Source organism: Acartia tonsa, chromosome 3, assembly GCF_053477335.1.
Source record: "Acartia tonsa isolate MP-2025a chromosome 3, ASM5347733v1, whole genome shotgun sequence".
NCBI lineage: Eukaryota > Metazoa > Arthropoda > Copepoda > Calanoida > Acartiidae > Acartia > Acartia tonsa.
The window spans coordinates 14,524,761-14,550,695 of record NC_137262.1 but is presented as its reverse complement, the minus strand read 5'-3'; the positions used below and the strand labels follow the sequence as shown (position 1 = coordinate 14,550,695).

Below are 25,935 nucleotides of genomic sequence, written 5' to 3'. Positions count from 1 at the left end.
ATGTCTAAATTAACTAAAAGAGCCAGCAGTTACGGACAGACGTAGCGACCTTATTTGTAGAAAAGCTTCTCTTTAAAAATAGGGGCAGTCAGAAAGTCAAATGGGTCTAAAAATTAATTATGTTCAAATTGTATATTTTAAAAAACCGACTAAAATTTTTCTATATTTTATATATTTTACAAATTTACATGCCTTTGAAAAAAATACGAAACATTCTTATATAAAGTAAATGATTATAGGCTCAGAAAAAAAAATAATATTTATTTAACAATTGATTAAATATTGGACGATAAAATGATGTACACCCACACCTAATTATGATTATTATAATATGCCTTTTCTGAAGATTAAAATTATTGGTGGAAAAGCTTAGACACTGTAGGTTTGTACAGCAAAACAGATATTTAATAAAATTCCGTAAAGTTTTTGAGCTAACGAATAAGAGATTGTGTTTATAAAACATTGGGAACCAGTATAATTTACAGTCAATGTCCCTTCCATCCCCATTTTTTGGAAACATCTATAAATACGAAGCTCAAAAAAGCATTAATGGCTCGTTCTGACGATTCATGTGGCTAAAATTAAACGACATTAAAATTTCCATTCATATTCGTAGTGATTTTCTCAAAATTTTACTCCTCAAGACATTTGCTAATAACATTTTATATGAGAATTAACAAGGTTATATTACACTTATCAATCAATTTTTAGAATTAGTATATTCCTAACATTGTGATACATGTGCACCTTTATAAACTTTATAAATGATTGAGTCTAATTCGCATATTAAAAGTGCCCGAATTGTAAAAGTGTACATATGATTGGATGCACATATTGAGTATTTTTGCCACAAAAAAATTGACGAAAATCACACAACAAACTACTTACATAGTTCATTGCGAACAGACAAACCTATCTTTTCTAAAAATTTAAACTTGTAGATGATTTCAAAATTTAAATTTACACAAAATATAATAAAAGCACTTACATGTATATATAAATTGTCCGTTGTGATTTGTGTGCTCGACTTCAATAACTGACGCGCTCTCAGATTGCTTTGACGGAAAATCAAGAGTATACAAGTGGGTAGGGGATATAAATATTGAAATCATACTTCACGCACAAGTACTTTCCCCTTGGCCTACCATATACCTTTCTCCAATAATTTCCATTTTTCCAAACCACCTGTTAATGATAATAATCCTTTCCCTTTTATGCCCCAATAACCTATTTCTTCAAATTCTAATTAACTTTTAAGATTTAATTTGAGTACTTACTTCGGCCCCTGCGCAAGGATGACACGCATTTAAAAAAAAAAAAAAAAAATGTGGAACGCTTCACGATTTTGCGGGTCATCCTTGCGCAGGGGCCATTTAATTTGATGTACATTTATGAGCAGGCATTTTTTAAAACAAGCATTTTTTGCTTTAGAAAAAATCTTAATTTTGTCTAATTTTGCAAAGACAGTAATTAAAAGCTAATTATTTAATATCCATTATGTAACTTTTCGGTTTCTCTTGATTAAATATAATTATATAAAAGAGCCATTTGTTAAAAGATTCCATGTTTTTTATCCAGATATTTAAAGTAATGCAACATTTCTACAAAAAGCTAACATCCATGAAAAACAATTAGAATTAAAAGAGTAGAAAAAGCAAACAAATAGAAGCTACCTTTAAGCTACTTACATTATGCACTGAAGTAGAAGAAATAGTCCCCGAGCAAAATTTACACTATTGCAAGTTATGAAATACATTATATTTAGAATATAAGGTTTGATATAAGTCTAGTGTATGCTTGTTTAAACTAGTATTCAAGTAAGACAAAATTATTGCCAAACAAACCATTCTAAATTTCAGTAAATACGCATTTAGGACAAAATTAGATTTATTTTTAGATTTAAGAATAATTAGATTTTATTAGAACCACCATAAAGTGATTAGTAACATTCTATATACACTATATAAACCAGTTGCTATTTAAAGACGTCAAAATCCCATTGAAAGGGACCATTAAAGAAATTAGAAAAGGGCTATTTTTGAAAGCTCAGGTGTAAAAGAAATATGTATATCAAACTAAAATATATTTATTTGAGACAAAAAACAACATATACATTTAATATCAACATTATTAAATGATAATTATACATTGCTTAAAGAAAAAAATAATAAAAATATTTCTAGTAAAAAAATAATATAGGTTTAACACAATATAATTGAAGTATCCAAAGACTGAAATTTTTATTAATATTTTAAATTTGATTCAAATTATTTGAAAAGTAAAAGAATTATTGCTTTTAACCTTCCTTATGATTAAATTTAATTTTCCGATTAGACAATCCCTCAATTCTTGACTTAATGCGCGTGATCATTTTAACCCTGTTGCAGTATGTGCACAGTGCATTAGTTTTCTGCTCTTCTGTGAGCCCACCCCCTTCTCCACCTTCTACTTTATCAACTACTCCTCCTTATTAACCCTATAAAACTACCCCTTTGGTAGGCCACAGCTCTACCCCCTCCTCCATATTAATGGATTATTGTTGTTGCTCTAAGAAGATTTATTTTTCAATGCCAAGGAAATTGGTCAAGCTTAACCCTTAACACACGAACCAAAAATTATGGTTAAATAAAACCCAACCTGACATAATTTCAATATTCTAATGATAAATAAAAAAATGTGCATTTGATAAAACACATAAATTTGTTATGTATAAAAATCATATTTTTTCGGAGATTTAAAATCCTCGAACTTAATGGGCTAAAATTAACCCTGATATGAAGAAAATTGCAAATGTAAAAGGGGGAAATGTGAGCCATCTAAAGTTATTAAAACAGGGATCTTAAGGGATAAGGCAATTGTCGATTAATTGATTGTCATCCCCATCTTCAGACTAACATTCTTAGTTGAAAATTTTTAAAACTTCTAGTTAGAACCAACCAATCAAACACAATAAATGTAAATTAAGAGTACAAGCAAACGAATAAGATCGTGTTTATAAACACTATTAATACCTACAATTTACAGTCCAATATATCCCCCCCCCCCTCCCTGAATTTAACTGTACACAGTATTGTTCTCATAGCTGTATCTATTTATGATAGTTAGTATATATCCTTCAACTTTCAATGTCCTTCAACTTATCCTCAGAAGCAGGTTAAATCAACAGGCGTATAAATATCGTTCAGAATATACAAATATATCAACAAAAATAAGTAATTAAGGCTATATTAAGGTACTAATATAGCCTTAATATGAGGTGCTAGATCGATTCATAGATTATTACGCTTTCGTAATTTTCTCGACTCTTTTTCAAGAAAGACGACAGAAATTTTTAGGGTTTAAGTAGATTCACATTCTACAGTGTGTGTTTTTTTATGAGAACTTTTTTGAAAGCAATTTTACCCCACTTATAGTTATCAGAATTTAATGATTAATGACTTATTTTCTTCGTTTTTTAATGCAATTAATAGAACAACAAAAAATATTTCAGTTTTTATTTTAAAAGTACAGTAAAATCTAAAATTTAAAACTTAGGTGTCAACATCAAAAAATGGTTTTAGCGCATTTTTCTTCTGCTCAAATATTCAACCTTTTGCAAGAATGGCTGCTAAACACTTCAAAGTTGAGATATAGTGCTAAAAATGTATACAGATACTATTAGGGACATGTACTAGAACATATCAAAGTTTTAAGGTCATTTCTCAACCAGGGAGGGAGTACTGGCCACCCAAAGTCGACTACAGAAATTCCAATTTTTTTCTTGCAAAGGGTAGAAGATTTAGGCATAAGAAAAATGCGCTAAAACCATTTTTAGATGTTGACACCTAAGTTTTGAATTTTAGATTTTACTGTACTTTTTACATAAAAACTGAAATATTATTTTGTTGTTCTATTAATTGCATTAAAAAACGAAGAAAATAAGCCATTACTTATTAAATTCTGATAACTATGAGTAGGGTAAAATTGCTTTCAAAAAAGTTCTCATAAAAAAACACACTGTTTATATTTTCATTAAATTTCATGAAGATTTGTAAATTTATTGGGATGCTAGATCGATTCCTAGACGCTACATAATTCAATCAAGTTTTATTAAGATATGCTAATTGGTTGGGGTGCTAGATCGATTCCTTGTTTTTCAAGTTTTCAAGATTTTCTGTTCGAGATAAACAGCTGGAATTTTTAGGTATTATTAAGTCAATTTTCTACATATTTTCACCAAGTTTTATGAAGACTTGCTATTGGTGCTTATTGCTTCAAAAGACCAATATACATTTGGAAAAGTTTCGTGATTTATTTTTAAAAAATATATACTGTATTGATAATTTTTCCAGAAGAATATCCATAATTTTCGCTACGTGATAAGACCAGATTGACCATCTAGATCTACAATGTCTATGTCTATGTCTACATAAGTACAAATCTAAAACTAGAATCTTTATTTTTATAGGACTATCCTTGATCAAAAGAATCTAACTATAGAAATTTTTAACTTTGTTCTTAAAACCATTCCTGTTTAATTTTAAGCGAAATTTATAGGACAGCATGACGATTAAAGAATTAACCTTTAAAACTATTAGGTTATCCTGATGGGTGCATATAACGTCGTGGGGCAAAAATATGAGAGAAAACTACATAGGTTACCCACTAAAATAGCACAATAAAAGAGTAGGATAACTTAATAGTTGGAGGTAAGAATTTTGATCATGATGCTGTCAACATAAAATCTTCTTATTTTTTGTAGACAGTCCTTTTTTTCATACAAACTTTTGTCTGCAATTATAGAATTATTTTGTCTACAAATAAAGCACAATTTAATAAAGGTTGCGTTATTTTGCCCTCCATCCCGCCATACCCAAATATATCAGAGATATAGGACTAGGTCAATATTAATCAGGGATAAAGAAATACGTCAATATTAATCAGGGATTAAGGAATACGTCAATATTAATCAGGGATTAAGGAATACGTCAATATTAATCAGGGATAAAGGTAAAGGTGAATATAATCAGGGATAAAGGAATAGGTCAATATTCATCAGGGATAAAGGAATAAGTCAATATTAATTAGAAATAAAAGAATAGGTACTTATTAATCAGGGATAAAGGAATATGTCAATATTAATCAGGGATAAAGGAACAGTTTAATATTATTCAGAGATAATGGAATAGGACAGTAATTAAAAGAAAGATAAAAGAATTGGTCAATAATAATCAAGCATAAAGGAATAGGTCAATATAATCAGGGAAATAGGAATAAGTCAATATTAATCAGGGATTAAGGAATACGTCAATATTAATCAGGGATTAAGGAATACGTCAATATTAATCAGGGATAAAGGTAAAGGTGAATATAATCAGGGATAAAGGAATAGGTCAATATTCATCAGGGATAAAGGAATAAGTCAATATTAATTAGAAATAAAAGAATAGGTACTTATTAATCAGGGATAAAGGAATATGTCAATATTAATCAGGGATAAAGGAACAGTTTAATATTATTCAGAGATAATGGAATAGGACAGTAATTAACAGGGATAAAGGAATAGGTCAATATAATCAGGGATAAAGGAATAAATAAATATTCATCAGGGATAAAAAAATAAGTCAATATTATTCAGGGAAAAAGGAATAGGTCAATATTAATTATTAAGGGATAAAGGAATAAGTCAATATTAATCAGGGATAAAGGAATAGGTCAATATTCATCAGGAATAAAGGAATAAGTCAATACTAATCAGGGATAAAGGAATAGGTCAATACTTTTCAGGGATAAAGGAATAAGTCATTATTAATCAGGGATACAGGAATAGGTCAATATTAATCAGAATCAGAATCAGAATATTAATCAAAAGGAATAAGTCAATACTAATCAGGGATAAAGGAATAGGTCAATATTCATCAGGAATAAAGGAATAAGTCAATACTAATCAGGGATAAAGGAATAGGTCAATACTTTTCAGGGATAAAGGAATAAGTCAATATTAATCAGGGAAAAAGGAATAGGTCAAAATTATTCAGGGATAAAGGAATAGGTCAATATTATTAAGGAATAAAGGAATAAGTCAATTCTAATCAGGGATAAAGGAATAGGTCAAAATTATTCAGGGATAAAGGAATAGGTCATTATTAATCAGGGATAAAGATATAGGTTAAAATTAATCAGGTATAAAGAAATAAGTCAATACTAATCAGGGATAAAAAAATAGGTCAATACTAATCAGGGATAAAGCAATAGGTCAATACCAATCAGGAATAAAGGAATAGATCAAAATTAATCAGGTATAAAGGAATAAGTCAATATTAATCAGGGATAAAAGAATAGGTCAATAATAATCAGGGATAAAGGAATAGGTATATACTAATCAGAAATAAAGGAATAGGTCAATATTCATTAGGGATAAAGGAATAAGTCAATATTCATCAGGGATAAAGGAATAAGTCAATATTCATCAGGAATAAAGGAATAAGTCCATTCTAATCAGGGATAAAGGAATAGGTCAATACTTTTCAGGGATAAAGGAATAAGTCAATATTAATCAGGGAAAAGGAATAGGTCAAAATTATTCAGGGATAAAGGAATAGGTCAATATTATTAAGGAATAAAGGAATAAGTCAATACTAATCAGGGATAAAGGAATAAGTACATACTTATCAGGAATAAAGGAATAGGTCATTATTAATCAGGGATAAAGATATAGGTTAAGATTAATCAGGTATAAGAAATAAGTCAATACTAATCAGGGATAAAAGAATAGGTCAATACTAATCAGGGATAAAGCAATAGGTCAATAACAATCAGGAATAAAGGAATAAATCAAAATTAATCAGGTATAAAGGAATGAGTCAATAATAATCAGGGATAAAGAAATAGGTTATTCTTTATTCTTATTATTCAGGGATAAAGGAATCTATCAATAATAATCAGGGATAAAAGAATATGTCTATACTCATCAGGGATAAAGGAAAAGGTCAATATTGATCAGGGATAAAGGAATAGGTCAATAACAATCAGGAATAAAGGAATAGATCAAAATTAATCAGGTATAAAGGAATAGGTCAATACTAATCAGGGATAAAGAAATAGGTTAATATTAATCAGGGATAAAGGAATAAGTCAATAATAATCAGGGATAAAGGATTAGGTCAATATAATCAGGGAAAAGGAATTGGTCAAAATTATTCAGGGATAAAGGAATAGTTTGATATTCATAAGGGATAAAGAAATAAGTCAATACTAATCAGGGATAAAGGATTGGGTCAATATTATTCAGGGATAGAGGAATTGGTCAAAATTAATCAGGGATAAAGGAATAGGTCAATATTAATCAGGATAAAGGAATAGTTTAATATTTATAAGGGATAAAAAAATAAGTCAATATTATTCAGGGAAAAAGGAATAGGTCAATATTAATTATTAAGGGATAAAGGAATAAGTCAATATTATTCAGGGATAAAGGAATAGGTTATTATTAATCAGGATAAAGTATTAAGTCAATACTAATCAGGGATAAAGGAATGGGTCAATATTGATCAGGGATAAAGGAATAGGTCAATATTAATCAGGGATGAAGGAATTGGTCAATATTATTCAGGGATAAAGGAATAAGTCAATAATAATCAGGAATAAAGGAATAAGTAGATACTTAACAGGAATAAAGGAATAGGTCATTATTAATCAGGGATAAAGGAATAGGTCAATATCAATCAGGGATGAAGGAATAGGTCAATATTATTCAGGGAGAAATGAATAGGTCAATATTATTCAGGGATACAGGAATAGGTCAATATTATTCAGGGATAAAGGAATAAGTCAATACTAATCAGGGATAAAAGAATATGTCTATACTAATCAGGGATAAAGGAATAGGTCAATATTGATCAGGGATAAAGGAATAGGTCAATATTAATCAGGGATAAAGGAATAAGTCAATACTAATCAGGGATAAAGGAATGGGTCAATATTATTCAGGGATAGAGGAATTTATCAATATAATCAGGGATAAAGGAATAGTTTAATATTCATAAGGGACAAAGGAATAAGTCAATAATAATCAGGGATAGAGGAATTTATCAATATAATCAGGGATAAAGGAATAGTTTAATATTCATAAGGGGTAAAGGAATAGGTCAATATTAATCAGGGATAAAAGAATATGTCTATACTAATCAGGGATAAAGGAATAGGTCAATATTGATCAGGGATAAAGGAATAGGTCAATATTAATCAGGGATGAAGAGTTGGTCAATATTATTCAGGGATAAAGGAATAAGTCAATAATAAACAGGGATAAAGGAATAAGTAGATACTTATCAGGAATAAAGGAATAGGTCATTATTAATCAGGGATAAAGGAATAGGTGAATATAATTCAGGGATACAGGAATAGGTCAATATAATTCAAGGATAAAGGAATAAGTCAATACTAATCAGGGATAAAGGATTAGGTCAATATTCATCAGGGATAAAGATATAGGTCAATATTGATCAGGAATAAAGGAATAAGTCAATACTAATCAGGGATAAAGGAATAGGTCAATATTATTCAGGGATAAAGAAATAAGTTAACATTATTCAGAGATAAAGGAATAAGTCAATACTAATCAGGGATAAAGGAATATGTCTATACTAATCAGGGATAAGGTAATAGTTCAATTTTGATCTTGGATAAAGGAATAGGTCAAAATTATTCAGGGATAAAGGAATAGGTCAATACTAATCAGAGATAAAGGAATAAGTCAATACTAATCAGGGATAAAGGAATAAGTACATACTTATCAGGAATAAAGGAATAGGTCAATATTAATCAGGGATAAAAGAATAGGTCATTACTAATCAGGCATAAAGGAATAAGTCAAAATTAATCAGGGATAAAGGAATAAGTCAATATTCATCAGGGATAAAGGAATAAGTCAATATTGGTCAGGAAAAAAGGAATAGATCAATATAATCAGGGATAAAAATAGGTCAATGTTATTCAAGGATAAAGAAATAGGTCAAAATTATTCAGGGATAAAGGAACAGGTCAATATTATTCAGATATAAAGGAATAAGTCAATACTAATCAGGGAGAAAGTAATAGGTCATTATTAATCAGGGATAAAGGAATAGGTTAAAATTAATCAGGTATAAAGGAATAAGTCAATATTAATCAGGGATAAAAGAATAGGTCAATAATATTCAGGGATAAAGGTAAATGTGAATATGAAGGAGTAGGTCAATATTCTTCAGGGATAAAGGAATAAGTCAATATTCATCAGGGATAAAGGAATAAGTCAATATTCATCAGGATAAAAGGAATAGGTCAATATTATCAGGGATAAAGAAATAGGTCAATGTTAATCAGGGATGAGGGAATAGGTCAATATTATTCAGGGATAAAAGAATAGGTCAATGTTATTCAAGGATAAAGAAATAGTTCAATAATATTTAGGTATAAAGGAATTATATTAATCAGGGAGAAAGGAATATGTAAATATAATCAGGGATAAAAGAATAGGTCAATATTGATCAGGGATAAAGGAATAGGTCAATATTAATCAGGCATAAAGGAATAAGTCACTATTTATCAGGCATAAAAGAATATTTCAATAATTTTCAGGGATAAAGGAATAGATCAATATTAATCAGGGATAAAGGAATATGTAAATATAATATATGATAAAGGAATAGGTCAATATTCATCAGTGCAAAGGAATATGTAAATATAATCTGGGATAAAGAAATAAGTCAATGTTTATAGGGATAAAAGAATAGGTCAATATTAATCAGGGATAAAGGAATAGGTTAATATTAATCAGATATAAAGGAATAAGTGAATATTATTCAGGGAATAGGTCAATGTAATTATCAAGGAAAAAGGAATATAGTATTTTAAAATAGTTACCTTATCATTAGTGATATGTAATATATAGAGTAGATAGTTGATAATAAAGCAGTGTCTATTTTAGTCATATATATTATACAACCATGACTATAGAGACACTACCTTGTTTATAGTTGTATAGAATATATGGTGTAGATAGTTGATAATAAAGCAGTGTCTACTCTAGTCATGTATATTATACAACCATGACTATAGAGACACTACCTTGTTTAAAGTTATATAGGATACATGGTGTAGTTAGTTGATATAAAGCAGTGTCTATTTTAGTCATGTATATTATACAACCATGACTATAAAGACACTACCTTGTTTGTAGTTGATATAGTTGTTTATAGTTTTATAGAATATATGGTGTCGATAGTTGATAATAAAGCAGTGTCTACTCTAGTCATGTATATTTATAACCATGACAAACTACTTTGTGATGAATTGGAAATGGCTAGTTCCTGAGAATGTAAGTAGCAAACACATTATCATATTTCAAAGAACATTAACCAGTGATTAAATAAGCAAAACAAATCACCAAATAATGTTCTATGAATTAAGATAATAACTTTCTCTAAAAATAAAAACTTAAAGCATAAAACAATGAATTTTAAGGAATTTGTAGAAAAAATTAGTAAATTCAATAAAAGACCATTAAAATGTGATATAAATATTGTTACAGTTAAATTATATCACCTTTTAATAACCCAAATAGAAATACTAATTAAACATATTCTAATATGATTATTAAACTCTGGCATCATTAGCTTATATACTTCTAGACCTAATTTACAAGTGAGGGATGCGCACAAGCAACCAGCGGTAAAATTATTCAGCGCATTTATGGCGGTCAAATCGAACCAGATTTTCACAGATTTTATAATAAGAAGCACTCAGTTTGGGCGGTCAAATTTAAACGACAAAATTTCAATGTATTTCCAAAAATAGTGAAAATCCAAATTCGTTTGGGGGATGGCTAAACTTCCCGTTACCCCCCCCCCCCCCCTCACCTCTTCTTTTGACGTCCATGTCACTAAATGTTAGGTGCGCAACCGCTAGTAAAACTTGTTAAAAGTCAGTAAATTTGTTTTCAAAGCGCGCAGTTTTTAAATTTATAATATACATATTTCTTGCCGCTGCGCCCCTATCATATAGGGGCTCTGCATTTAATGATGTAAGATAGGGGGTAAAATAGCCTAAAACCATACCGGTAGCTTTGTGAAGTTTCTCTTAAAGTTTTTTTTAATTATTGAAATCTTGAGCTTCAGACAAAAAAAAATACATTATATAATAGGAAGGTTATCAAATATCTTAAGGAAGATATTTTTTTATTTAAAATTTAATCATTAGATATAAACATTTATCTATACAATTTATATTTCAATCGAATCTGGATTATGGGAATAACATAACATAACATTTATTATAACTTTAGCATGGATAAATACATTTAATAAAAATAGAAATTATTAATTGTAATACAAAAGGAATCACAAAATCAACTAGGACCGTAAAAATGCGCAATCCCTAATTTGTTGATAAGATTTTGTTAATACTTGGAGATGTAGATATTTGTTGATTCTAGGTTTTCAGGTAATAATTTTCTTTTTATTTTTATATATATAAATATAAACAATAATAAAAAAAAATTCTCCAGATTCTTCTTATTAAAAAATGAGTTATTTTTGTATAAAGCTACTCTATAATTAACTTTGTCGGTCCGTAAATCAGTTCGTATGGAGCAAATGTTATTTTCTCTACTGCTTTTTAATATAGACCGATAAATTTTCAGCAAAGATTGCTATGGCATAAAGAATATATAATCAATACATTGCTTTGTCCGTCTGTCTGTCAGTTCTGCTTTAAAATGCAAAAACCTTATTTTTTACTGGCTTCGCGATTCACTTTAGGGTTTTGGCATATATTTTTCAAATCATTTCATAATTTATCGGGCTTTGCTACTTATGGATGTTGTCATCCTTGTTAAAGTCTACACAAAAGCCTTTTTTACCAGCGGAGAGACCCAAAAGGGCACTTAAGGAAAAAGGAAGGAAAATCAATCTTCCAAGAGAAATACGTGTCTACAGCTCCTGAAAAGACGCTTGGTAAAGGTAAAGTCGTGTTTTTGGCTAATGGGTTTGACTTAATAAGCTATGTGGCTAAAAAAGCTGATCTTCAGATGGTAAGGCTTACATGTGCCGCGGAGCTGATGGTGGCTGCCGCACCCTGTAAACTATCCTTAATGCTATTTTCATTAAATTGTAAATTATTTAATCCTAAAAAATATCAGCCGTCTATCTCAAATAAGAGTAAAGAAAATCATGAAAACTTAATAATCTAGGAATCGAACTAGCACCCCAACCAGTAGGCAAATCTCAATACAAATTTATAGTCTATGAAGAATATGAAAGTATTTAATACCTGAAAATTTCAGCCTTCTATCTTGAATACCTAGGGGTTGAATAAATCATGAAAACTTAAAAATGTAGGAATCGATCTAGCATCCCAATTTATCAACGAATCCTAATGAAACTTGGTGAAAATATGAAGAATGGTAACATATTTAATCCATGAAAATTTCAGGTGTCTATCTTTTATAGGAGCCGAGAAAATCACGTTTGCCCCCTTTCTGTCTCTAACATACGGACAGACATTTCAAGTTATAGAGTAGCTTTGCTACTAAAAATAATGTTCAAAAAAGCTAATAACATATCTGTTACCGCCTATGATACCATTGCCATCAACTTTCCACATGATGTATACTAATTTGTGCTAATACAATGATATCTATAATACAAAGTAGCTTGATGTCTGTCCGTCCGTCCGTCTGAAGCTTAAGATCTTGGTAACCACTGAACCGATTGGATTCTACTCTTCAGGGTATATACCTATTGGTCCTGTGGTGGTTTTAAGCTATTTTCTTGGGGGGTCGGACACCCCCAACCCCCCCAAAAATGAAAAAATCCCCCCCCCAATTTTTTTTTTTTTTTTTTTTTTTTTTTTTTTCTTTTTTTGATCGCCTCTTGGGGCAAAGCCCCTAGAGGCTAGGGGCGAAGCCGCTAGTATACAATATAGTGATTCCTTTGACGATTAGCTTATTCTTTATTTATGCTATTTTAAGACATATATTTTTTTCTCAGATTAAAAAAAAAAATTCTATCTCTTTTTTTCTCTACGCTAGTCAATGTTAGTTCTCCTTTCTGATTTGTTGAGCTTCGCTTTGATGGACGTTGCCATTCTTGTTCTTGAGAGACTTCGCTACTTATTGAGGGACGAGGGACATGTTTGTATGTCTTTTAAACTGAACTATTGATGCTAGTACTTTTCCATACCTCGAGCTGATCGAGGAATATATTTAACTTTATTGATCAACTTACCCTACCCCCCAGCCTTTATCTTAAAAATGTTTAAAATTCGAAAATAGCTTTTTCTTATGCTAACTCCTGATGAGGGTCCTAACTCTTAAGAGGTTTTTTCATGCTCTGCCCTATTATAACCAACCTAACCTTACTAAAAGTATTAAACTGAAACAAACAAATTACTAACCCCTCTACTTTATTTTTAACTAGCGGCTACGCCCCTAGAAGCCTGTAGTGGCACTTTTTAAAAATATAAAAAAAATTGGGATTTCTCTTGGGAGGGTGGTGGCAGCTCATACCAATAACGAAATTAATTCGGAAGAAAATCACGAAACCTATACGTGTTTTTCAGCTGTCGTTGGGGGGCAACACATCGTAAAATTGACGACCTCTCCATTTGCCCCCCAAATATTATTTTAGATTTATTTTGCTTGTTGGTTATACCTTATTCCTGGGGTGATGGTATCCTCCCCCAAATAGTTAAAAACCTTCCCAGGACCTATGAGAAGCTACCCTGTTAAGGAGAACCCGATCGGTTCAGCGGTTAGCGAGATCCTTAGGTACAAACAAACAGACATACAAGCATACATCCGTATTATAAGGATTAATTTAGATTAAACTTCAAAGTAACAATCAGATTATTTATTTATCATATTCTATAAAACATACTTTTGGTTACTATTAATGTTTTGTTTTTGTTACCAATGGAATTAAGATAGGCATATAGTATAGTATTACACAATACTTGACAGCTAATGACTTAAAATACACTTTCAAAATATAAATTTTTTATTATTACGTAATAAAGAATCAGCATTGACAAAACCTTTTAAACAATATTATAATCTCGAAACCTCTTAGTTTTCAACTTTTTCTTATAAGAAATTATCGTTTCTCCCGTATTTTTCTCATATTTAAAAAGGGGGGGGGGGGAAATGTTACATTTTTAATCTTACGGTTATTAAACCGCCGGTTTTTTTTTATAATTTACACCTTGTACTACTACATTTTAAGGTGACCGACAAGCAAAATCTTTAGGGATCTAAAGGGATAAGACAGTGGCCGATAAATTGATGTACACAAAATTACCCCTTCCTTAGATTACAAATAGTTGTTAAAGAGTTTGGTCACTTAATGAATCAAAATTCAATTAAAGTCACAAAAGATGTTGAGCCAACGAATAAGAAAAAGATATAATAAAACTTTGGGGACTAGTGTAATAAACAGCCCCTTAAACTTCCTCACTGAAAATCTTTATTTTAATGGAGGACTTTTTGTTAGTTTCAAAAAGTAGTTCTTGCACTAACCCTATTTAAACTCTTTTTTTTTCATACCAAATCTTTATACCTGCCATTTTAAGATCTGTTTCTGCTAGTGTTTAATCACTTAAAAGGAAATGACAATGCTGAATTCTTGAGTACATCCCAAAAATGTTAAAATAGTACATGCAACACGCACCGAATAAAAAAAATACCAACGCAAGTAAAAAAAAAAGATTGTTTTAATTTATCCGATTCTTGGTACTTTTACATAAGACAATAATGAAATTTTGTATGAAAATATTTTGTTTGTATCACTATTACATTTAAATTTAAAATTTCTTGTTATTGAAAAATAGTTTATAAGGTAGAAAACATGTAGGTAGAATATATTTGGATTTCGGTTTCATTTTTCTCGTGTGTAGAATAATCTAAAATTTAGTTAACAATTAAAGAAAAACAACTATGAACCAACTATGATTCTATTAAATGTATAATAATTCTAAAACAATATAACAAGCATATCGGGCAGAGAAATTAGAAAATATTACAATTATGAACAACATTAATAGTCAAATGAGTGAACACAATTAGTAAAATAAAATAATCTAGGATAGAGTAATGAGTATTTTAATTAAGTAAATTCTTACCCCCAAAGAAATGATTAAAACTCATTTTTATATTAGAATCTTGGTTTAAAGCCATTTCTTATTTCTTATTTTGTTTTCTTGAAAAACTGAAGTTAAGTAATTCAAATTCAATGACAAAACCCACCCTGTAAAATTTCTTTGGTTTGCTAGAGAAGATTAAAAAATAAAATGTATTTTATTAAGATTACTCAATTCTCCAAACCTAAAGGTCTAAGCAACAATATTACAATAATAGATGAAAGAAAGAAGATAACAAAAAAATGTATAATATTATATTTTATTTGTACTTTGTAAGCTAAGCAGATGTTGACAGGGAGGCCTGAGTCTGCGTTGATGGCGCACTGGTAATAAATGTCGGAGCTAACGACGTATTGTTCATGTCACTCGATGCTACGGACGAAGCTAGCGACATAGGAATAGATTTACTATTGCTGCTGTTGTTCATCGTGGCGTTGGCCGTGTGATCAATAGCTATGGAGGTTGGTGGTTGACGTGTGGGGGACAGCAGCTGCGTCCGGTCGCGTTCCCGTTCACGTCCAGGCCGGAAGGCGTCGAGCAGTGCATCTACACGATCCTCGGTCGGGCCCCATCGCTGGTAGCCGGCATCGTTTTGCAGCCACACAATCATGGTCCCATGCAAGGACTTGACGCTCACCTCCGTCTTGGATACAAGGTGCTGGAAGCCGTGGCGGTAGTCATGTTCCATGGCGGGTACAACAACTTGCTTTCGCTTCCACCGACTGCCTTCAAGCTTGAGTAGCGCCGGCGGCGTTGGATCCCGCCATTCAGGCAGAAACACTATGAAACTTAACGGCTCCAGCGAGTCTTCTAATAGCCGTTCGAAATGAATAATAACTTGATCCATTAACTCCTCACAGAACGGCGGATTTGCCTCGAATGACCCAACATTGGGTTTGAATTCTAGAATGGGGCCACGGGACCCGAAATAGGAGTCAATATCACTAAATGCAGAACAGTACTGGCGGAAGTAGCAGTTGAATGGACTGGCAAAGCACTCAAACGTGACGCCAAAGTGTTTGTTGAGGCACTCCATGACGGCCGACGGCAGAGCGCCCTGATTCTGGGCTCCCTCGCCACCGGCAGTGCCAAAATACGCCGCGTAACGCTTGAGCAGCATGTAGCAGCGGGAAAGAAAGTAGTCGAACTTGCGGTCATCAGCACAGCCGTAGCGGTACAGCTGTTCAAGCTTCTGGAAATACAGGCTGTTCATTTGCAACATGTCCCCTTTGTATCTGAAAAATAACAATAAAGTATTTTAATTTCAGAACACATACTTAAATACAGAACTGCTGGAATTAAGCAATGAGACCCCCTTTTACATCAATATTTGATAATATATATGAATAAAGCAATTTTTAAATCTATAGTTTTTTCCTCCATAAGAGAGGATTTGTGTATAGGTCTTGTAATCCAAGTACATAGTAAACTTAGAAACACCCCAAAAAGCTAAAAACAGATCATACAAAAGCAGTAAACCCAATTAAAAGAAATATAACGAATTTTTGACACCTAAAATAAAAGAATTTAACGTAGTTTTTTCTTATTTTTCATTATTTTTATAACAATCACATATATATTGCGGAGTCAAAAAAAATCAACGTTCCAAAAACCTATTTTCTAGCTATACATAAATTTTCATCTTTGGTTTTAATGTTCTAAATACTTGAATTAGGATATGGCAGCAATAGATTTGTCAACCCCTTGTAGGTTTTTAAAAGCGAAGCTTTTCTATAATTAGGGTCGGTCCGTCCGAGATAGATAGCCTTTATTCGTTAATTTAGGCATGTTAGAATTGTCCTATCGATTTCAAACTTTGCATGATGAATCCTGTAGTAGTTAGGTACGATTTAGAAAGAGTAGCAACTCTATAATCATTACCAGAATGTCCGTATGTTCATTTTAAACATGTTGATTTTTCTACTTTTTTAACAAAAAAATTTTATGTGATATAATTATCCGTTTGATCTGATTTTTGGTATATTGATTCCTGGGACAACAAAAAACAATTTTATAAGCAAAGCAACTCTATAATCAAGTCCTAAAAATGTAAGTATGTCCATAAACATTATCCTGTATCAAGCAGTTTTTCAACAAATTTACGTGCTATTTTGCTTCGATTCTTATTATACGTTTATATTCTGATTATTCAATTTAGACACTAAACAAGTGTTAATGTCCGTTTGTCCTACCGTTTCAGTGCTTCGCTTTTATGGATGTTGTCATCATTGTTTTCATTGAATTTTACATTTTGTTAGAAACAAATCTAAAATGAATATTACCTAAGAAAAGTTTTATCCTTATCCTGCATAATTTCCACTGTTGGTTGGACGGGAGATGGTAATGCAATCTAAAAAAAAATAAGTAAATTATTTTGGGGATTTTTATATCTATGGGCAAAATACTTTAAAATAATTTGATGAAAACGTTGAAACACGTTAAGGATTAGAATCGATACCAAAGAAATGTTTAACCATTCAAAAAATAGTAGCATTAAACCTTTTTTTGCGAAAAAAAACATTATTAGAAAAGTCGCTGCAGTATTTTAGGAGAAAAATATAGGTAAAATGTTTAACAGAATTCACTCACAACTTTAAACTTTTAAATAGACATTTTGTAAGTACGCCTTCTATGTATGTAACATATATTTGGTCTTTTGTGATTTGTCTAAACCAAGGCTCCCAAGAGGATTATTTCAGAATCATTCTGCAAAGTTTTAAAGTCGAAGAAACAAAAAAAAAGCAAACATTTACGATTGGAGCTATCAGTTATGAACGAAGCAACCCTAATGTCATAATGTGTTTGAACGCGGAGCTAGAGTTGGCTATAGTGGCTATACAAAGGTGTCTCAGCCTACTCCATATCCATGACGACATAGTTCTTAGAAACTATGGCTAATCTTATCAATCAATCAAGGCAAATAGTAATAATAGAAAAGCTTAAAAATAATCTAACCTGAACAGGATAACACCAGACACTGCGCTCATGGGGGACACTCAGCTTAACTGCATGTTCATTAATTCGTGCCTCCTCCAAAATACTGGCATTCTTCTCTTTCACCTGAAATAATATGAAAAGCTTTAAATAATATTTTTTCCAGGGTGGGAGGGGAGGGCATTGGAATATAAATTACTAGTGGCTATGCCCTTAGAAGGGGCACTTAATTTAGGAGGTGGAAAAGTTGAGTTTCAAAAAGTATGAAAATATTTTTTTGTGTAAGGTCATTGTTTACTGGGTGTAGGAGATACCCTCCCTCAAAATAGCTAAAAACCTTCACTGGACAAAAAACTTACTACTTTAATAATACTGGTAAGCACTTATTACACATTCGTTGACAAAAATAAATTTAGGGATTTTTTTTACAAAATCTCGACTGGTTGGTTACCTAAGACTAGAAGTCATTAAGTCAAACCTTTAAACTAAAGATTTTAATTTACAGTAGAGGTAATTTTGTTTATCATTTTTAGGGTCCAGGGAAATACCACAATTCATAATTTTTTGTCCTATCCCTTAACAACCCTGGATGTTTTAATGATTAAAAAATTGACCAAAGGTAGGTTGAATGATTCTTAGTAGACCGTCAATGTACGCAATTTTAGAAGTAAAACAGCCATTAGCCAATAAAATGTGACTTCTAAATGACTAGGTTTTTGGATAATAGAAACACTTATTATTTGAAAAACTATAAACCATTTGTAAACCCACACAAACAAAACAGGTAATGTACAAAATAGAAGACTGATTCAACTAAACGGTGTTGTGATTCACATAAATCTGCGTTTGATTGAATTTAAAACTCGGAAACGCTGTATCGCCCTGTATAAAAGGCAATTACTGATATTAGTATTTATTGGCGCAACCTGTATCTTATGCTAATACATACAATAAGTATTATGACGGAGGACATACTAACATACCTAAATTATTGAGTGGCTGCACTGGAAATAACTGGAAAAACAAATTACCTTAGCTGCATAGTCGCATGAAAGGTTGTACATCTTCTTGCAGATGCCCTCCACACTGGACTTGGCAGCCTCGGTCATGTGGGGCTGACACTGGCTTTTCAGGTGGGCCAGCCTTTCCTAAATAAGAGTAATTTTTCAGATAAAAGTTAAATAAATTTTTCTAAAACACATTTTAAATTGCTAAGTAAGTAGGGTAGTGCGGGGTAATTCCGGTCAATTTTTTGCTTCAACTTAAAAAAAAACATACTTCCCAAAAACTTTTTCCGGTTTTTAAGAGTGCAAATGAACGATATGGCAATAACGAAGAAGCCTGTCTTGGTCCCATTAAGATCTCGCAACTAGAAGTTGGTCAAAAATCGGTTTAAAGGGCGGCGGTTGGCCTATACCGGAATAACCCCACCGGTGGGGCTATTTCGGTCAGTTGACTTTGGGGGGGTGGAACACCCCCTTAAAATATTTTTTTTTAACATTTTAAACTATGAGTAGAAAACTGAGGTTATTAGCTTTCTAACGGTACTAATCGCATGCAGATCAGACAATTTATTGACAACATTTTCCCCATTTTAAAAAAGTCGGTAAAATCGCAAAAAAAAACTTCAATTTTTTCATGCAAACTTTTTTTTTTTAAATTATACTTTTTATTATATGATAAGGTTTTTTAAAGCTTTATACATAAATTAGAGGCAATTTCTGATTCGCAGGTCTTGGAATTTCTTGAAAAAAGTGATTTTTTCCCAAAAAATTTTTAATTTTAAAAATCCTGCCAGTTTTGACAGCAGTTTTTGATACATTTTTTCTTGTCTCAAATTGGCTAGGATTGACCTACAAGGGTGGTTAAGGTGTCTTAAAGATGCAAAATTACATGCCTGACAATTAACTCGAAATGATATGGGGTCTAACTCTAATATTTCAACACATTTTATGCAACAGGAATTTTGAAAATGCAAAATCTTGAATATGTACTCTAAATCTTGGAGATAGAACCCATATCCTGGAGAGTTTTTGTTAGGACATGCAAAGAGCTTTCTATAGACACCTTAAACACCTTTCTAGCTTAATCCTAGCCGATTTGACATAAAAAATCCAAACCGCGCAAAAATCGCGAACACCCTCTTATACGAAAAAGATGCGAGGGTTTCATATGGAATTTTAAATCTTCTAGCAGTCTTTCTAATAGACATACCCCTTCTTACATGAGCCAATGCAGCTGATACATCTTCAGGCAAATATTTAAGGCGTTCCTTTGGGTGATATACTCTTCCCATTACTATAAAAATGTGTCTGAAAATTTTTTAATGTCTTTACAAATTGAAAAGCTTAGGCAACAAAACATGACATAATACAAGCAGTAAAATGACAGTAATGTACATCACACAACAGGCAAGGCAATGATTAAAGCTTAGGTCATGCATTTAGGTTGTTTATGCTTCCAGATCACCTAAATTAAACATTAGGGTATTATACAGTTATAAATACAGTAATAAAAAAAAGTTAAAAAAGTGACCGGAATAGACCATTTTTTTTAGACGAAAAAAAAATTATGAAAAAATCAAGTTAGAACAACGCCTCCAATTGCAAACGATAAATGAATGCCATATCTTTCATTTTACAAAAACCCGGGGGTCGATGGGACTTACCATTTTTTCATAATTTTAGATTGAACATGGCCTATTTTGAAATTTTTTTTTTGCAAATTTTTTGCAACTTTTTGAGGGCAAAAAAATCATAGAAGGAGTGATCTGAAAAAAATTTTCTGAAGTAAGAAATGAAAGTATAGGCAATAAACTACAATTTTGCTTTTCTGAAGATCTCTCGCAAACGTTTAGAACACCGGTAAAAAACGGTTTTTAAAAAGTTGGTCGTTTGACCGGAATTGACCCGATGACCGCATTAACCCCGCACTACCCTAATATTTGGTTAAACTATAAAACACAGTTTAACAATGATACCTGCTAACATTAAAAAATATTTCCTTTAAAGAAGAGTTTAATACTGAAGTCTCTAGTTTACAATACACTAGTGGCTATACCCCTAACATCTAGGAGCTTTGTATTCGAAGGGTTAAAGAAGGGCTGGAAAAATAGCCTAAAACCATCACATAATCTATGTGAAGGTACCCAAAAAAGAGAACCCAGTATATTCAATAGTTAATGAGATCTTAACCTTCAGACAAAAACCTTACTACTTTATATAAAAGGATTACAAACAAAGTACAAAGTAACTTTCATTACAAGTTAGATTTATATTTTAGTCAATTTTGTATTAAAAACAACCAAACCCAGAATATTAAGTGTTTCGTTACAATACCTGAAAATCTTCATAGGAAGCGCCCACAGTTCGTCTGAGCCATTGGAGCGTGTCCTCCACATTCCACTTAACAATCTTCCTACCCTCGGACGTGGCTCCTCGTGTTTCAATCATTTTTCTGGCCGCCTCGCAGTATTTTGATAACTGTTTGCGTGCCTCTCCTAATATCAAATAGAGTATCAATTTAGTTTCTATTTAGAATCTTTTCACCGTGATAAAATGAACGAACTACAAAGGCATTTAGGGCGGTTTCCCTTAAATTGCCTAGTCGAGCATTTTATTTTGAAATAAATTGAAAATTAAGGAAGTTGTTATTCGTTTATATTTTCATTTTGGTTACTGGATAACCCCGCAAAGTTAGGGAACCCCTGTTATAGGCAAGAGTTGGGCAAAGTAAGTAAGTATAGGGGGACAGATAGGGGGAAGGTCAGTAATGTATAGGCAATTTGAAGGAAACATTTAGTTTTATCTCGGTAAGTTTAATTTTAAACTCTAAACCAAAACCAATGAATTAAAAATAATAAGAAATTGGTAGCCACTCTCAGAAATTCTGACACCTTAATATATAGATATTGCAAAAACTTACCAGTATACTTAGGTCTAACTAGCTTCATTGGAATATCGTTCATAATTTCTCTATACATAGCCATGGAGATCTCTGGAAAACAGTACGAAGGAAACAGAGGGTCTGTGCCCTGGTCAATAGTTTTGCGCTCCAACAACCACCGGTTAAAGGACTCTTTCGGTGCGTCGATCCCCTCTCTAAAAAAAAAGACGAAAATTAATTTCTGTTTTTTTAGTCTGTTTAACATTCTTAAACAATAGGAATCATATATAAAAAACATCTTTTGTATTTTGCTCAAACAACGACGGAAAGGTGAGCTCTAGAGCAGATGCTTATTAGAAAGGAATTTCCCCCCTAAAATTTGATTTTATCAGACAGTGCATATAAAATAAAGTCTAAGTACATATGTGATTGTCAAATAAGGGTAAAATTATTTATGAAAAATATATTGATCGTATCAAGAGGGAGAGAGATAAAGAAGTTGAATTCATTTTTTAACATTGCTTTGATGACTGTTTATTTGCTAGGGCGCTTTTTTCTTCAAAATTTTTTTCAGAGAATAAAACTTAATAACATTTATTGTAACTTACCGTGAGCTGCACATTTCTTGATAACTAGATCGCAATTTTATCATTAAACTGAACCGTAGTACCTCAACCTAGAAAATATTGTTTGGAATATTGATATATTGAATAATAGGTCATAGAATAAGGAGGAATAGAAGTGAAAACCCTAAATATTTCTGGGAAATTTGAAGGAATCTTTGACTTGCGCAGTAAAGACAATAATGCTAAAGTAAAAATCACAATGACTAGTTGGACAAAATTAGAAAAATTTAATTTGTATCAAAATCTAATATATACTGTTAAAACTTTTATTGGTTTTCATGATTTAAAATTTTGTTTTGAAGTGTAACACACTTGATTTTAAACTGTTTAGAACATTTTCTGTGATCAGAAGGTATTTAGTAACCCATACACATAGGTATCTGATTGAGACAAACGCCTCTGATACACACCTCTCATTGAAGTGAAGACAGCATTTGCTGTTTGGTCTTTATAGACAAAGACGAAAAGTCACTGAACAACATGTTGTTTTAATTTTGGTAAGTACAATTGACCACATTTGTAATTTTCAAGGGTCAGTTAAGTGGGTACAGCCCCTTCCTCCCCCCTCCGCCCCTACCACAAGTTGATGTATGGATGTAGTTGCTAGTATGTATAATCAGCTGTTTCAAAACATACCTACATAAGAGCGCAACCTAGTTTTATAATGTAAATACTGAGACCAATATTTTTGGTCAATTTTCTTACATAATTAAATTTTTTAAGGCTTAAAATTTCATCAAATTCATTTTTAATCCATTGTGAATAGGGAAGAGAAAGGTGGAAGCTTGGCTACAAGGATTTTCGTAAATTATTGCAAAGGGAATTTATTTTGAATATTTTTTCTGAATAATTACTGAAATCATGTTATTTACTAATAGCCTTATAGCCGTTTTCGTCTTTCAAATGTTCCAATTTTAATTCAGGCTAGCCAGGCAGAATCTTCTACCTGGATTCTATTCTATACTTTATCTTCTTTGTAATAGGTTCATGAAAAGTATATTAATATAATACAATACAATACAAGTGGTGGCAGGGGGTCATTTATATTTGTTCTATTATTTGTTTTTTAACTTATTTCTTTGATTGACAAGAAGGAAAATATACCTCAGGGTGAGGGTGTGGAAGAAGTGAAGGCTGCCTCTCATACATAATCACATTGGTGGGTATTTCAAGGTCCCAGGGCCCAGCCACGATCATTTTCTTGTGCTGGGGACCAATCTCCTCTGAGGCACGCCTCTTCACACCGTGCTATAACAAAAAATAATATGAATGTCAAATGAGCATAAAATCTTAAATTGAAATGATGATCTTAAGATAAATATAAGACTGAATCACCAATACATCAAAGATTTTTCAACAAATCCCCAATAAAAAATAATTATAACAGTACCTAAGGTTTATTCTATTATTTTTTAAAGCAAAACGGAAACACACAGACAAGCAAAACTTAAATCATCATATGCCCTTTCATATTTGATACCTGTTGTTGGTGGTGATGTGGGTTGTGGGGATGACCTCCCCCACTAGGGGGCGGTGTACTGATACCCAGGGGGTCAGAGTTCCGTTCAAAACCACCCTGGCTAATGGTGCCTGGCATGTCCCACAAAGTTTCACCCGTTCCCCTAAAAAAAATAAGTCATAAGATATAGAAAATACAAGTGTCAGTCTTTAATTCTTGCAGCGCCAACTATTGGAACATAAACATAATCAAATACCTATTCTAGTTAAACTCCATTATTACCTCCTTTAAATTTCTCAACTTGACTTTTGTTGTTTAGATTAATTCATTAATAGTTAAAACTAGAAGGATATATCCTGCATGATATATCGGTTAAAAAAATTGTAAATAAACACCTGTTAAAAAAATAAGGCCTGTTTTCTCTCCGACTCCAATACTTTCGCCAGCCCTGCTGCAGCAAATCGTGGGGCAGGTCAACTTCAAAGTTTGGGTTGTGTGGGGTGGATGGCGGGGCGGGTGAGGGCGTCTGGGGCACCGGCATGGGGCCAGGCGTTCCTGGAGTCCCAGGTGTACCGGGCGTTAGCGGTATGTGGGACGCTCCAGTAGTGGGCGGCATCTTGAGTGGGGTTACAGGTGGCTGGTGACTATTCATGCCGCCTGCCGGCGGTCCACCGCCCATAGGGCCGCCAGCAGTGCCGTTATTGTTTGCAGCGTGATGATGTGGGGCAAGAGATGGCGGGCTAACGGCTGGATTGCCGCCAACGGCAGACATATTACCCGCCGACTGGCTTCTTAGGCCGGCAGAATCCATAGTTCCACAAAATTATAACTTTTGTGGGTCTAACATTTCAATTTCAATGTTTTGATATTTTAATTGACGCAAAGAACTGTCAAAGTGACGCAAGTTTAAACACAGATTTTTGGCAAAATAATCAACATCTGCCCGGTTTTCTTTCACACACGGCGTCAGGTTAACTAGTTGCGTCAATTTTGCGTAAAATATTAGGCAGTCAAGCCGTTTAAAGCCACTAAATTTCACTTTTTCTGGAGAGAATTTTGACACAGGTTTCTCTTACGACGCCATTAGCTCTCCTACCAAGGTTGCCGCATTAAACAGAAGCGTCAGAACATAGTATTTACCTTTTTTCTGACTATTTTCTATCTTTATTTTTCTCAATCATTTTTTAGCAATACATTGGCACACAGACCATTTTCAATTTCACAACTCAACATTTTAAGAATTTTTTAAAAAGTACAAATTAATGTAAACAAATAAGAAAACAACATGGCAACTTTGTGTTGCTTTGTTTAGTCACGTGACCCATATTCCACCGCACCGATGCATAGTAGAAAAGAAAGCAAAAAGAAATTAGAGAAAATAAAATATCACTTGTTTCTTTTAGAAATAAAATGATCGAATTTGATTAAATTTGGGGAAAAAGCTTTATTTTTCATATTTTATATAAAAATCATCTTTAAAAAACCTCGTAGATTTTAACTCAAATTCCTTAATTTCTTCAACTAATTCTCTTTTTTTACGTTGTTATAAAAAAAATAATAATCAGTAGATCAAAAGTTGTATATTATAATTTTATTTCTCGATGTATTTTTTTTTGTTTTGTGTGTTTAATCTTATTTGGGAATAAAAGTGTAAGAGAAAACAATGGATATTAATTTGAAGACGACTTTTACATAAGATTGTGGGTGCGCGGCATAAATTGATGCATTGCGCTGCCAGGCCGATTTTTGTTATTTTAGATGCAATTTGCAATTTGCAAAGCTATCATAGAGAGAAATCTACCTATAGTGTACATCCCTGACCTAACCAGTTAGGTATCCATTAATAGTACCATCTTGGAGCTAGCTAGAGCCACAAAT

At 32.1% G+C, this 25,935-nt stretch overlaps 1 protein-coding gene across 4 annotated transcripts; it reads right to left on the bottom strand.

The window, feature by feature from the left end:
* Positions 1–13,853: 13,853 nt before the first annotated feature.
* On the bottom strand, positions 13,854–25,426 carry Pcif1 (Phosphorylated CTD-interacting factor 1). 4 transcript variants are annotated; one of them, XR_013877326.1, is made up of 12 exons: positions 24,453–25,426; positions 24,079–24,220; positions 23,703–23,846; positions 22,581–22,648; positions 22,012–22,187; positions 21,426–21,586; positions 19,119–19,235; positions 18,109–18,213; positions 17,436–17,503; positions 15,338–16,388; positions 14,561–15,093; positions 13,854–14,522 (listed from the first exon to the last, which is right to left on the bottom strand). XR_013877326.1 is itself a non-coding variant. In XM_080152792.1 (10 exons), the coding sequence occupies exons 1-10, from the start codon at positions 24,866–24,868 to the stop codon at positions 15,431–15,433; spliced, it is 2,355 nt and encodes a 784-aa protein (XP_080008918.1). In that variant the 5' UTR covers positions 24,869–25,426; the 3' UTR covers positions 15,213–15,430. The 4 variants fall into 4 exon arrangements, 1 of the variants encoding a protein (XP_080008918.1); XR_013877327.1 differs by having other exon boundaries at positions 13,854–14,052; positions 14,613–15,093; XR_013877328.1 differs by having other exon boundaries at positions 13,854–14,052; positions 14,613–14,987.
* Between the last annotated feature and the right edge of the window lie 509 nt (positions 25,427–25,935).